General features: G+C 48.4%; 1 protein-coding gene across 4 annotated transcripts in view; it reads left to right on the plus strand.

Annotated features, from left to right (window-relative positions):
* The first annotated feature begins 674 nt into the window (after positions 1-674).
* Positions 675-13,675, plus strand: part of RILPL1 (Rab interacting lysosomal protein like 1) — a 47,017-nt gene continuing 34,016 nt past the window's right edge. For 3 of the 4 annotated variants that reach the window (XM_047760588.1, XM_047760590.1, XM_047760591.1), the window contains exons 1-2: positions 787-1,230; positions 11,174-11,324. In XM_047760588.1, the coding sequence (XP_047616544.1) occupies positions 922-1,230; positions 11,174-11,324 (460 nt within the window). In that variant the 5' untranslated portion in view covers positions 787-921. Of the gene's footprint in view, positions 1,231-11,173; positions 11,325-13,675 lie in introns of all 4 variants that reach the window. The other variant, XM_047760589.1, reaches the window with a different exon arrangement.

A 13,675-nucleotide genomic window follows, 5' to 3' on the forward strand; every position in this document is an offset into this window, starting at 1 on the left:
CAGTGGGGCGGGTCCTCGACTCCCCACCCCATAGTCCACCTCCGGAACCCTCCTTTTCTCTCCAAAGCTGGGGCTGCCCGCTGACGCTGTGAATCGTCCAGAGACCGGCGACCCCCATCCCCACCGCCTCCACTCCCTCTCCTCCGGGCTAGTTTGACCCCTCCAGGCGAGAGTGGGAAAGGAGGAGCCAGGACCGGGCCCGAGGAGGGGGTGGCGCCTCCGGACACGCTGGGGGATCCGGCTGCAGGAGGGAAGGAAGGTCCCGCGGGTGGAGCTGGGGGTCCGGGGGGGCGGGGGGCTGCGGTGTTGGCGGGTGGGGGTGCGGTGCCTGTGGGGGCCCCAGGGCGCCCTCGGGCGGCGGAAGCTGGGCGCGCCCCTCTCCAGGCCGGGATCAGGGCGGGGCGCGTGGCATCTCTGCGGGGGGAGCCGGTCACCCGGCGTCGCCGCGGACAAAGTTTCCCGGAGGGGCCGCGGCCGCCCTTCCTTTCCAGGCCCCGGGCGTGTGGGCGAGCTTCGGGCGAGGACTGTTTCCGAGGGCAGTAGGGGCCCCCTCTCCAGCTAGACCCCGCGCCTCCATTGCGCCCAACTCGGATTCCCAACTTGGGAGGCGCCGCGGGCCTGCGCACGCGCGCGCTTTCCTCGCCTCCGTCTCCTCCTCCTTCTCCCCCCACTGGGGAGCAGGCTCTGGGCCGAGCGGGGCGCTGAGACCCGCACCCGGCGCGCTGACCTCTGGCTCCCGGCCCGTCGCCTCCGCCCATGCCGACGCCCGCCGCCCGCCCGGTGCGCCCTCGCCGGAGGACCAGCTAAGCGCGGGCCGGCGGCGGCAGCGGGAGGTGGGCCCGGCCCGGCGCTGCCCTCGACAGCGGCAAGTTTGGGAGTTGCACTAGTTTGCGGGGTGAGAGAGAGGCCGGGCGGGGGGCCATGGAGGAGGACCGGGGGTCGGCGCTAGCGGCCGAGTCAGCGCTGGAGAAGAATGTGGCGGAGCTGACTGTCATGGACGTGTATGACATCGCGTCGCTCGTGGGCCACGAGTTCGAGCGGGTCATCGACCAGCACGGCTGCGAGGCCATCGCGCGCCTCATGCCCAAGGTCGTGCGCGTCCTGGAGATTCTGGAGGTGCTAGTCAGCCGCCACCACGTCGCACCAGAGCTGGACGAACTGCGCCTCGAGCTGGACCGTCTGCGCCTGGAGAGGATGGACCGCATCGAGAAGGAGCGCAAGCACCAGAAGGTGGGCAGTAGCCTCAGTCTGCCCATCCGGGCAGTGGAGCAACTGGGACCTAGGGGCCCTTTCGTATAGGACAACTGTAGGTGACACTTATGTGTACACAGAGAATAGGCAACAGGGATAGGGATGGAGGCCCCGGCCCTCTTTTGCCCAGTCTAGGGGACCTGGCATATACCACCCCCAGAGATTAAGGGTAGTTCTTTGGAGTCAGACTTAAGTTCCGGTCCTACTTTTACCATTTAATAGCTGTGTGACCTTGAGTAAGTTATTTAGCCTCTCTGTGCTTTATTTCCTCACATATCAGATGGTGATACTAATAGGATCCACCTTTTAAGAATTAAATGGGGGGGGGGGGGAGTTCCCGTCCTGGCGCAGTGGTTAGGGAATCCGACTAGGAACCATGAGGTTGCGGGTTAGGTCCCTGCCCTTGCTCAGTGGGTTAACGATCTGGCGTTGCCGTTAGCTGTGGTGTAGGTTGCAGATGCGGCTCGGATCCTGCGTTGCTGTGGCTCTGGCGTAGGCCGGGGGCTACAGCTCCGTTTGGACCCCTAGCCTGGGAACCTCCGTATGCAGTGGGAGCGGCCCAAAGAAATAGCAAAAAAAAAAAGACAAAAAAAAGAATTAAATGGGGGAGTTTCCTGGTGGCTAAGTGGGTTAAGGACCTGGTATTGTCACTGCTGTGGTGCACGTTCAGTCCCTGTCCCAGAAACTTAAGCATGCAGGTGCAGCCAAAAAAAAAAAAAAAGTTAAAATGGAAAATTTAAAGGAAAAAAGAGAATTAAATGGAATGTTTTCTAAAGTACTTAGCTAGGAGTTCCCGCTGAGGCTCAGCAGGTTAAGGATCCAGCTGTCGCTGCAGTGGCTTGGGTTGCTGATGTGGGAAGGGTTCAACTCCTCACTCCAGAACCTCCACATGCTGCAGACACAGACAAAAAAAAAATTTAAAAATAAAAAATTGAGTGCTTAAGTAATGTTATTCTTTTTCAGAAATGAAATAAGTCCCCCTGCCCTTCAGTGTCACCTGAGAAGCTAGGACACCAGGCCCCTTTCTTCATCCTCCTCTAGAACCCTCCAGAGCCAAGAGGATATGACCTCTAGCCACTAAGCTCATTGACCCTCAGTCTCTGAGTTCCAGTTTGCAAATGGCTTTGCAGGGTTTCTTCTAGTCTATTAACCTGAGGTGATTTTATCTTTAATCTTCACACAACTCTGTGAGGTAGGGACTGTTATCTTCATCTTATATATGAAGAAACAGGATCAGAGTGCGAGGATTTGTCTCAAGTTAGTGCTGACAGGGGATTTGTCTCAAGTTAGTGCAGACAGAGTCCCAGCCCCGGTGGAGGTCGTTCTTGTGCCTCTTCCCTTGAGGGAGGATGATTTCAGGCAGTTTTATGCCCAAGCCTCTGCCTTGTGAAGAAGAATCCCTCTGGACTCAAGAATCAGGGCCTCCTCACTGGGCCTGGAGGCCAGACAAGGTGCCTGGGGAAAAGGAAGTGGGAGATGTGTGGTTTCCTGCCCCAACCACAGCCCAAGGAAGCTCTTGTCAGACCCTTCGGACTGAGAATGGGAGGAAATGCTTTTCCTTGAGGAGTCAGGGTGCCTGAGCAGGTTCTGTCTTGCTCTGTGGCCTCAGAAAATACACTGAGCCTCTCTGAACCTATCTGACCAGCCATCACCTACTGTGTGTACTTTGAGGTCTGTGTCTTTTCAAGGAGCAGAGCCTAGGCAGTCTTAACCTGAGGGCAGATCCTTAGGTGGTTAAGAGCACTAGTGTTTTGGAGGTTTGATTGTGTTTGTTCTCATAGGCCCCTATGCTCTGGGGTCAGATAGGAGATTCACACTCCTGAGAAAACCTTAGGCACCATTTCCAAGATCACAGGGAACTTGAGAGCTAGACAATGTCCCTGTCCTGTAATGAAGGTCAGGATTCCTAGGAGCAGGGACTTTGGAGCTAGAGAGCCTGTTTTCAAACTCTTTCCCTCACAGGCTGTGTGGTCTTGGGCAAGTTACCTTGCCTCTCTGTGCCTCAGTTTCCACAGCTGTAAAATGGGGATAATAATATAGTACCCACCTCATAGGATTATGGTTAGAATTAAAGTACCCTAGACAAATACTGGCCCATTTTGAGGGCTTTACCAGTGTTAACTTGCATTTAGACCAGGAAAGGCTTTCACTGAGTGCTCTTAGGCTGAAAATGGAGATGCCGCCCCACCTCAGTTACCGCTACTCCTTCTCCAGATCCTTCTATCTCTCCCAGAGGGTTTGGGGAAGGAAGGAACCTTGAGATCCTCTCATACAACTGCCTTTTATTGGGGCAGTTGACTAAGGGGCTTAGCCCAGGTCACACAAGTCCCAGCATCTCTGTCCCCACCCCAAGCATTTCAAGTCTGCTGCAGCCGAGCTGGGAGACACCCTTGGGAGCCATCAGAGGCCACTAGGCCTGGAGTTAGGTGGCATTCCCAGCCAGCTGCACTTGTCACTTCTGGAACGCTGTCAGCCAGGAAGTAAACACCAGTGTGTTCAGAGTCAGAGCTTATTTGTAAGTGTTGAGGACAATCTTTTCTAATTTGGAGGACAAAACCTTTTTTTTTCCCCTTCACAACCACAGTCCCTGTTCTTTCGTATTCTTGGGATCAAGAAAGACTCATTGATTTTTTTTTTTTTCCCCCCGCAGCCTCAAAGGCTCTTCAAGGTGTTATTTACACAAAAGTCTTGGCATATCCTTGTTCTTATCTGTCTGTCTATTCATTCCTCCCTCCTCCTCTCCCCTGCCCTGCTTCCCTCCCTCCTTCCATCCGTTCCTTCCTTTTTTCCTTCCTTCTTCTCTTTCAACAGTTATAGCTCCAGTAAAGCATGCACCCTCTCTTCCACCAACTCCTCCTCCCAAAAGACCCTCAGAATCAGTTCTGTTCATCACTCAGTCCCAGGCCATAGTCTTATGTTCTACCTGGTTACTCACTTTGTAACCCCATTGATGGACCACAGCTTGCAGTGCCCTCCTAGGTGACACGGGTGATGTAGAGGAAAGGAAAACCAGGTCCTCATCTCAGGCAGTGGGTAGGTAATAGGGAAGACAGGAAACACACACAAATAGACTTTTGAGGAGTTCCCATCATGGCGTAGTTGTTAACGAATCCGACTAGGAACCATAAGGTTGCGGGTTCAATCCCTGGCCTTGCCCAGTGGGTTAAGGATCCGGCGTTGCCGTGAGCTGTGGTGTAGGTTGCAGACGCGGCTCGGATCCCATGTTGCTATGGCTCTGGCGTAGGCCAGTGGCTACAGCTCTGATTAGACCCATAGCCTAGGAACTTCCATATGCTGCAGGAACAGCCCTAGAAAAGGCAAAAAGACCAAAAAAAAAAAAATAGACTTTCGAAAGCTGTGTATATACAGTTGTATCTAAATGTGGGTTTTTTTTTTTTTTTGGTCTTTTTGCTATTTCTTTGGGCCGCTCCCGCGGCATATGGAGGTTCCCCGGCTAGGGGTCTAATCGGAGCTGTAGCCATTGGCCTACACCAGAGCCACAGCAACTCGGGATCCGAGCCGCGTCTGCAACCTACACCACAGCTCACAGCAACGCCGGATCGTTAACCCACTGAGCAAGGGCAGGGACCGAACCCGCAACCTCATGGTTCCTAGTCGGATTCGTTAACCACTGCGCCACGACGGGGACTCCACAGTTGCATCTAAATGTAAACAGCATTGTTCATTTATAATTCAATAGAATTTATTGAGTACCTACTATGTGCTAGGCACTGTTCTGAGAGACAGTGGTGACCACAGCAGAAGAGGTCTTAGACCTCAAGGATCTGACTTTTTAGCACAGTGCTGTTCCATAGAAATATAACGTGGTGTGTCACTTTAACATAAAGACATCAGGAGTTCCCATTGTGGCCCAGCTGGTTAAGCATCTGGTGTTGTCTCTGGGGCAACTCAGATTTGATCCCTGGCCCGGGGAACTTCCATATGCCACAGGCACTGCTGAAAAAGGAGGGGGGAGAAGACACCAATGAGGTTAATTTTAATAGCATATCCTCGGGTTGTTTTTTTTGGGGGGGCCATGCCCACACAGTATGGAAGTTCTCAGACCAGGGATCAAACCCATGCCACAGCAGCAACCAAGCCACTGCAGTGACAATGCCAGATCCTTAACCCACTGAGCCACATGGGAACGCCTTAATAACATACCTTGTCAAACCCAGACTTTCCAAAATATTATTTCAACATGTAATCAGTGTAAAAGATTGTTTTATAGTAATATAATTGACATGTAATAACATTGTATTAGTTTTAAGTTTACAACATTATGATTTGATATATACATGTTGCAAAATGATTCCCATAATGTTTAGTTAACAACCATCACTACACATAGTTACAAAATTTTTTTTGAGATATTTTGTATTCTTTTTTACCCAACTATATCTTTGAAATTTAGTGTGTTTAAGCCTTATGATATGTTTTAATTTGGACCAGCAGCATTTTGAGTGCTCAGCAGATACGTGTAACTAGTGGCTACTCTAATAGAATGGTGTGGAGTTCCCTCTGTGGCACAGTGGGTTAAGAAACTGACTGTAGTGGCTCAGGTTGCTGCAGAGCCGAGAGTTTGATCCCTGGCCCAATGCAATGGGTTAAAGAATCTGGCATTGCCATAGCTGTGGTGCAGGTCACAGCTGTGGCTCAGATTCAGTCTCTGACCTGGAACTTTCATATGCTGCAGATACAGCCATAAAAAAAAAAAAACAATGGTGCAATTCCAGTGTGAGGAGATAATTTTTTTTAATTTAAAAAATTTCAGTTTATGTTAAGAGCCATGAAGAAGATAAGAGAAATATAAAAAAGACTGGTCAAGGTTGGGGTCTTGTAGATGGGGGAGTCAGGAAGGCTTCCCTGAGGGGATGACAACTGAGCTGCGATCTGAAGGGTAGATGACAACCATAGATCTGGGGGAGGGTTATTCTGGGCAGGAGGCACAGCAAGTGCAAAGGCCCTGAGGTAGGAGTGAGCTTGGTGTATTCAAGGAACACAAAGAAGGCTGGTAATAATAAGAGCAGAGCAAGTGAGGAAGACGGGTGGGAGATGAGGTTAGGGAGGTACAAGGATCTGATTGTGCTGGGCCTCATGGGCCAGCATAAGGAATTAGCAGACAGTGTTGAAAAGACTAAGGAGGGAGTTCCTGTCGTGGCTCAGTGGTTAATGAATCTGACTAGGAACGATGAGGTTGAGGGTTCAATCCCTGGCCTTGCTCAGTGGGTTAAGGATCCGGCGTTGCCATGAGCTGTGATGTAAATCACAGACGTGGCTCGGATCTGGCATTGCTGTGGCTGTGGCGTAGGCCGGTGGCTACAGCTCCGATTAGACCCCTAGCCTGGGAACCTCCATATGCCGTGGGGTGTGGCCCTAGAAAAGACAAAAAAAAAAAAAAAAAGAAAGGACAAGACTAAGGAGGTGATCAATCAGAGGCATCTCCTAAAAGAGCCTTTTTAGCTGGTATGGAGGCAAGAGTAAATGCTCCATGGTGGAGTTTCCATTGTGGCTCAGCAGGTTAAGAACCCGACTGGTATCCGTGAGGATTCGGGTTTGATCCCTGGCCTTGCTTAGTGGGTTAATGATCCGGCGTTGCGTGAGCTGTGGTGTAGGTTGCAGACATAGCTCGGATCCCGTGTTGCTGTGGCTGTGGTGTAGGCCAGCAGTTGTAGTTCTGATCTAACATATAGCCTGGGAACTTCCCCGTGCTGAGGGCGCGGCCTTAAAAAGACCAAAAAAAAAAAAAAAGGAAAAGAAAAAAATTCTCCATGGTCAGCTTAGAGGCAAGAAGCAGCTTCGTCAGCATCAATTTTAGTTCATTGCGAGAAGAAGAAAAAAAAAGACCTGAGGGGAGTTCCCGTCGTGGCGCAGTGGTTAACGAATCCGACTAGGAACCATGAGGTTGCGGGTTCGGTCCCTGCCCTTGCTCAGTGGGTTAACGATCCGGCGTTGCTGTGAGCTGTGGTGTAGGTTGCAGACATGGCTCGGATCCCGCATTGCTGTGGCTCTGGCGTAGGCCGGTGGCTACAGCTCCGATTGGACCCCTAGCCTGGGAACCTCCATATGCCGCGGGAGCGGCCCAAGAAATAGCAACAACAACAACAACAAAAGACAAAAAAAAAAAAAAAAGACCTGAGGGTTAAATTCTGTGTTCATGTCCTATTGCTGCCAAAACGAATTACTACACACTTACTGGCTCAAAATAACATAAATTTATTATCATACTGAATAATAAGATATTATGAGTAATATTGATATGGATAATACCAGATTGAATTCTGGAGGTCAAAAGTCAAAAATGAGTCTTCCTGCGTTAAAATCAAAGTGTCAGGAAATTCATTCCTTCTGGCGCCTTTAGGGGAGAATCCATCTCCTAGCCTTTCCAGCTTCTGGGGGCCACCTGCATCCCTAGTTTTGTGGCCCCTTCTTTCCTTTTCAAAGTCAGCAGCACAGCATCTTCACATCTCAACTCTGACCCCTGCTTCTGTCACCACATCATCTCTGATTCTGACCCTTCTTGCCTCCCTCTTTCATTTTTAAGGACGCTTGTGATTACATTGGGTCCACCCGGATAACCCAGGGGCATCTCCCCATTTCAGGGTCCTGACCGAATCACATCTTCAAAGTTTCTTTTGCTGTGTAAAGTCACATATTCTCAGATTCCAGGGATGAGGATGTGGACATCTTTGGGGGCCATGATTCTGCCTACCCCAGCCAGTTACACATTTTTTTTTTCAGTTGAAGTATAGTTGATTTACAATGTTTCAGGTGCACAGCAGAGTGATTCAGTTGTATATGTGTTTTATATATATGTATATACATGTACACATGGTTTTATATATATATGTATATATATGCACACACGTGTATATACTTTTTTAGATTCTTTTCCATTATTGGTTATTATAAGATGTTGAATATAGTTTCTTGTGCTATACAGTGTTTTATATATGGTAGTGTATATCTGTTAATCCAAAATTCTCTAGCCCTCCCCGCTAATTTCCCCTTTAGTAATCCTAAGTGTGTTTTTATGTCTGTGAATCTATTTCTGTTTTGTAAATAAGTCCATTTGTATGAATTTTTTTAGCTTCCTCATATAAGTGATACCAGATTATATCTGACTTACTTCACTTAGTAGGATCATCTCTAGGTCCATCCACATTGCTGCAAATGGCATTATTTCATTCTTTTTTATGGCTGAGTCATATTCCATTGTGTCCAGCCAGTTGCCTTTGACTGATTGCACTGGGGCCCTCTTTGTGCTCAGCCTATGTTAGGTGGGAGCAGAGAGGACCAGGGCAGGGAGAGCCTAACTCTGCTTCCAGCCCACACCTGCATGTGGGAAGGTCCCATGCCCCTCCATCATTCCACCAACACTTCCACCCTCTGGCCCCACCCTTCAGCTCCTCTGGTGACCTTGAACCAGTTGTGCAAATACTTAGTTATTACCTCTCATTTCCCTGGTGCCTCAGGCCTCCTGACAAAGGAGATGGGATTTAGGAACTTATTTAAAAGAGGAACGGAGGCGATGCTGCACATCCGGCCACCTGGACCGGCTTGTGATGGGCTGTGGGAGGACCAGAAATTAGCAGACATCTCTTTAGTACTTTCTGGGTACTGGGCACTATCCCAGGCCTTTATTTATATTAGCCATTTAATCCTTGTGACAACCCTCAGGCATAGATATACACTGTTTTCCTCATTTCCAAGGCACCCAAAGGTTGAATAACTTGTCCAAGATCAGCTAGTAAGTGTCAGAAACAAAATTCAAACTCAGGTCAACAGGCCCCAGTATCCGTGCTTTAAACCAACATTTTATCCAGGCAACAGTAATAAAGCTTTGTTTAATTTATGGTTTTACAAAATACCTTTTTTCTGTAACAGCTTTATTGAATATAATTCACATACCATACAATTCACCCGTTCAAAGCATGCAATTCAGGGCCTTTTAGTTTATTCAAAGAGTTGTTCAAACAATACTTCAATTTTAGAATGTTTTCATTACACCAAAAAAGAAAACCCAGACCCATTAACAGTCACTCCTCATTCCCCCTGACCCTTCTGCCCCTGGATAGCTGCCCATCTGCTTTCTGTATCTATGGATTGACGTAGTGTGGACATTTCCCATAAGTGGAGTCATGCATTGCGTGACCTTTTTTGACTGGCTGCTTTCATTCTACATCCTCTTTTCAGGGTTCATCCACATTGTAGCCTGTGTTAGGGCTTCATTCCTTATTGACTGAATAATATTCTGTTGTGGAGATACACTACGTTTTATTTACCTGTCCAACAGTTGAAGGACATTTGGGTTGTTGCTACCTTTTGGCTTTTATCACTCATGCTGCTGTGAATGAATATTCATGTACATGTTTTTACATGGGGACATGTTTTCATTTCTTTTGGGCAGAGGGGCCCTGCCAATGGAATTCATAGGTCATATGGTAACTATGTGTCACTTACTGAGGAACCGCCAGACTGTTTTCCACAGCAGCTGCACCATTTTACATCCCTAGCAGCCATGCTGGAGGGTTCCACTTTCTTTTTTTTTCTTTTCTTTCTTTTTTTTTTTTAAGGGCCACACCTGTGGCATATGGAAGTTCCCAGACTAGGGGTCTAATCGGAGCTGCAGCTGCCAACCTGTGCCACAGCCACAGCAACTCAGGATCCAAGCCACATGTTCATGGCAATGCCAGATCCTTAACCCACTGAGCGAGGCCAGGGACTCTTCATATTCTTGCCAACACTGGTTGTCTGTTTCTCTGATTACAGCTATCCACAAAATAATTTTAATAGGCATGTCGTTTATCCTCACATTCAACTCTGTGAGCCTTTTTTTTCGCCCTGAAATACAACTAACACACAATATTATATTAGTCTTGGGTGTGATTTGATGTTTGCATACCTTATGAAATGATCACCATGGTAAGTTTAGTAACCATCTCTCCCCATACAAAGTTATTACAGTATTATTGACCATATTCCTTATGCTGTGTTACATCCCCGTGGCTTATTTCGTTTGCAGTTGTAGGTTTGTACCTCTTACCTTCACCTGTTTCACTCCCCTCCCAGCCCTTCCCCTCTGGCAACCACCTGTATCTATGAGTCTGTTTTCATTTTGTTTTGTTTATTGCTTTGTTTTGTTTTTCAGATTCCATGAATAAGTGAATATGGTATTTGTTTTTCTCCTGTCTGACTTATTTCACTTAGCATCATACCCTCCGGGTCCATCCATGTTGTCACAAATGGCAAGATTTCATTCTTTTCTTATGACCGAGTAATATTCCATTGTGTACATATGCACCACATTTTCTTTATCCCTTCGTCTACTGATGGACATTTAAGGTTGCTTCCGAATCTTGGCTGTTGTAGATAATGCCGCTGTGAACATAGGGTGCATGGATCTTTTTAAATTAGTGTTTTTGTTTTCTTCACTGTGAGTCTTTCTATTATGAATTCCCAGCCAAGAGAAGCTGGGGCTCAGAGTTCTAAAGTTAGTTGCTCAAGGCCACTTGAAGAGATGCCTGTTTCACATATACAGGGAGCTTCATCCAGGGCTGGGTGGCCTCCCTGGGGCCTTTGCAGCCTCCTCCTCCCTCAGAGAGAGGTTTGTCCTGATGGAGGGTCTACCTGAAGGTCACGGAGTGGTTGGGCATGTTTGAGTCCCTGTAGACTAAGGCTACCCCTGCACTCTCTCTCCTTTTTACATGGTTAAAAGGTACAGTTCTAGGGTAGTGGTTATCTTGGGGGCAGTTCTAACCTAGCTAGGTCCTCATAAATGCTGCCACGCAGGATGCCTGGTTGTCACAAGGAAGGAAACAACCTAAAGCCCAGGCCACCCGGAGCTGCTCCCGAGGGTCAGGGGGGTGGGGCTGCTGCCCTGGGCACACCATGACCCCACGCTGGCCCCTTGCCCTGGCAGGAGCTGGAGCTGGTAGAGGATGTGTGGCGAGGGGAAGCTCAAGACCTCCTTTCCCAGATCGCCCAGCTGCAGGAGGAGAACAAACAGCTCATGACCAACCTCTCCCACAAGGACGTCAGCTTCTCTGAGGAGGAGTTTCAGAAGCATGAAGGTAAGAGGAGGGGCCAGCGGGAGGTGAGGGGCAGGCTCTTCCCACTCTCCTCACCGGCCTGGCCAGTGACAGGAATGAGCACGGAGCCTGAGGGACGGAGCAGTGGTTTCCAATTTCCAAAACCTCTGTCTTGTAGTGTCACATTGCTTTCTCACCATCACTCTGCCTGGAGAGAAATCCTTTAGCCCGGTTGACAGAAGGTGAAAGCGAGAGGTCCTTTTGACAAATTGTCGGAGATTCCTTGATTTTCCAGACTCTTTTCCAGGCACTGGGTATATACGCTGGACAAGACAAAGCCCTCCCTGCCCTGAGGGAGCGTATGTTCTAGTGCAGAGGAGATAGATGGTAAATATATGAACAAATAGATAGCACCATTCCAGATGCTGACCAGGGTTATGGAAGAACTAAAATGGGGCTGAGGAGTTCCTGTTGTGGCTCAGCGGCTTAAGAGCCAGATACAGTGTCCATGAGGATGCGAGTTCAATCCCTGGCCTCATTCAGTGGGTTAAGGCTCCAGCATTGCCACAAGCTGCAGTGTAGCTTGTGGATGCGGCTCAGATGTGGCTGTGCTGTGGCTGTGGCCGGCAGCTATAGCTCTGATTCGACCCCCTAGCCTGGGAACTTCCATATGCCACAGGTGCGGCCCTAAAAAGAATAAATACATACATAAATACATAAATAAATCAATAAAATGGGGGGCTATGACAGAGTGACTTGGTGGGGAGCTTCTTTAAATATGGTCATCAAGGAGGGCCTCCCTGATGAGGTGAAATTTGAGCCCTAATGAAGTCATGTAAATATCTTGGGGAAAAGCAAGTGCCAAGGCCCTGAGGCATGGTTGTTTATGGAAAACAAACACTGTTTACAGAGATCAGTGTCACAAAAGATGATTGAAGCCAAGGGTAGTTAAAGGAGAGGTCAGAGGGGTCAGATCACCTAGCGCCTTAGAGGCCAGGGTTTGGACTTTATTCTAAGTGTGCTGGGAAGAAATCTGAGCTGTTTGTCTCGGGCACATGTTTAACAATGAGCAAATCCTTGAGTTCTTTTGTGGTGCAGTGAGTTAAGGAACTGGCATTGTCACTGCAGTGGCTTGAGTCACTGCTGTGGTGCAGGTTCAGTCCCCTGGCCTGAGAACTTCTACATGCTGCAGGCTCAGCCAAAAAAAAAAAAATCTCAAAAAGCCCCAATGAGCAACCCAGGATGGCCACCCAGATCTGAATGTACTGGAGCCCCTCAGCAGTCTTTCATCCTACCAACAGTTTTCTACAACCTTTGTTCCGGGCCTTCTGCTGGTGCTAGAGAGGCAAAGACAGACAGAGGGGTTTGTTCTGAGCCCCTGTACACTCCCAGCAGCATCCTTCCCATTCAGAGGCTGCCTCTGATCCCAAGGAATCTCAGATCATCTCTTTAGTCTGGGTAAACTCCTTGGGTTCCTACCTAAGCCCCCTCCTCATGTTTGTTGGGAAGGGGATGGATTTTATTTATTTGTTTATTTATTTAGGGCCACACCTGCGCCATATGGAGGTCTCCAGGCTAGGGCCTAGTCAGAGCTACAGCTGCTGGCCTACGCCACAGCCACAGCAATGCAGGATCTGAGCTGCGTCTGTGACCTATACCACAGCTCATGGCAACACCAGATCCTTAACCCACTGAGCGAGGCCAGGGATTGAACCCAAAACCTCATGGTTCCTAGTTGGATTCCTTTCCACTGTGCCACGATAGAAATTCCAAGGGGATGGACTTTGTGGGGGTCTGAAGTTCAGAACTTGTGGTTACAACTCTCTGAAAATATAGCACACTTTCTAAGGACTGTAGGGACCAAGAAAAAAAGAAATGTTCGATCCAGGTGCTGGCATTCTCTTTTCCTTGGGTTTCCTTTGTTGAGAGGTGAGTAATGCAGTGAAAGTAAGTCTTAGTGGTGATAAGCATTGGCTTGAGAACCAGGCTGCCCAGGTGTGAATCCTAACCTGATACCTGCTACGTGACCTTGATCAAATTATTTGATCTTCCTTTGCGTAAATGCCCTATCCAAAAATGAGGGAAATAACCATATCTCTCTCATAAGGTTATTGTGAGGATTCAGTGAATTAATACGTATAAACTGCATAGGATAGTACCTGTGCCTACACTTAGCAAGTGTGAACTGTTATTACTATGTGAATAATTGTTCTCTAGTCCAATCTCCTTTTTGAATAGAGGAAGAAAACAAGCTGAGAGAGTGCATTCTTCCTTTTCATGACCTAGTAATATTCCATTGTATGTTTGGACCACATTTTGTTACTCTGTTCATCCATTGGTAGACGTTGGGTCCTTTCCAACTTTTGGCTACTGAGAATGGTGCCACTGTGAAC

Source organism: Phacochoerus africanus, chromosome 15 (genome assembly GCF_016906955.1).
Source record: "Phacochoerus africanus isolate WHEZ1 chromosome 15, ROS_Pafr_v1, whole genome shotgun sequence".
NCBI lineage: Eukaryota > Metazoa > Chordata > Mammalia > Artiodactyla > Suidae > Phacochoerus > Phacochoerus africanus.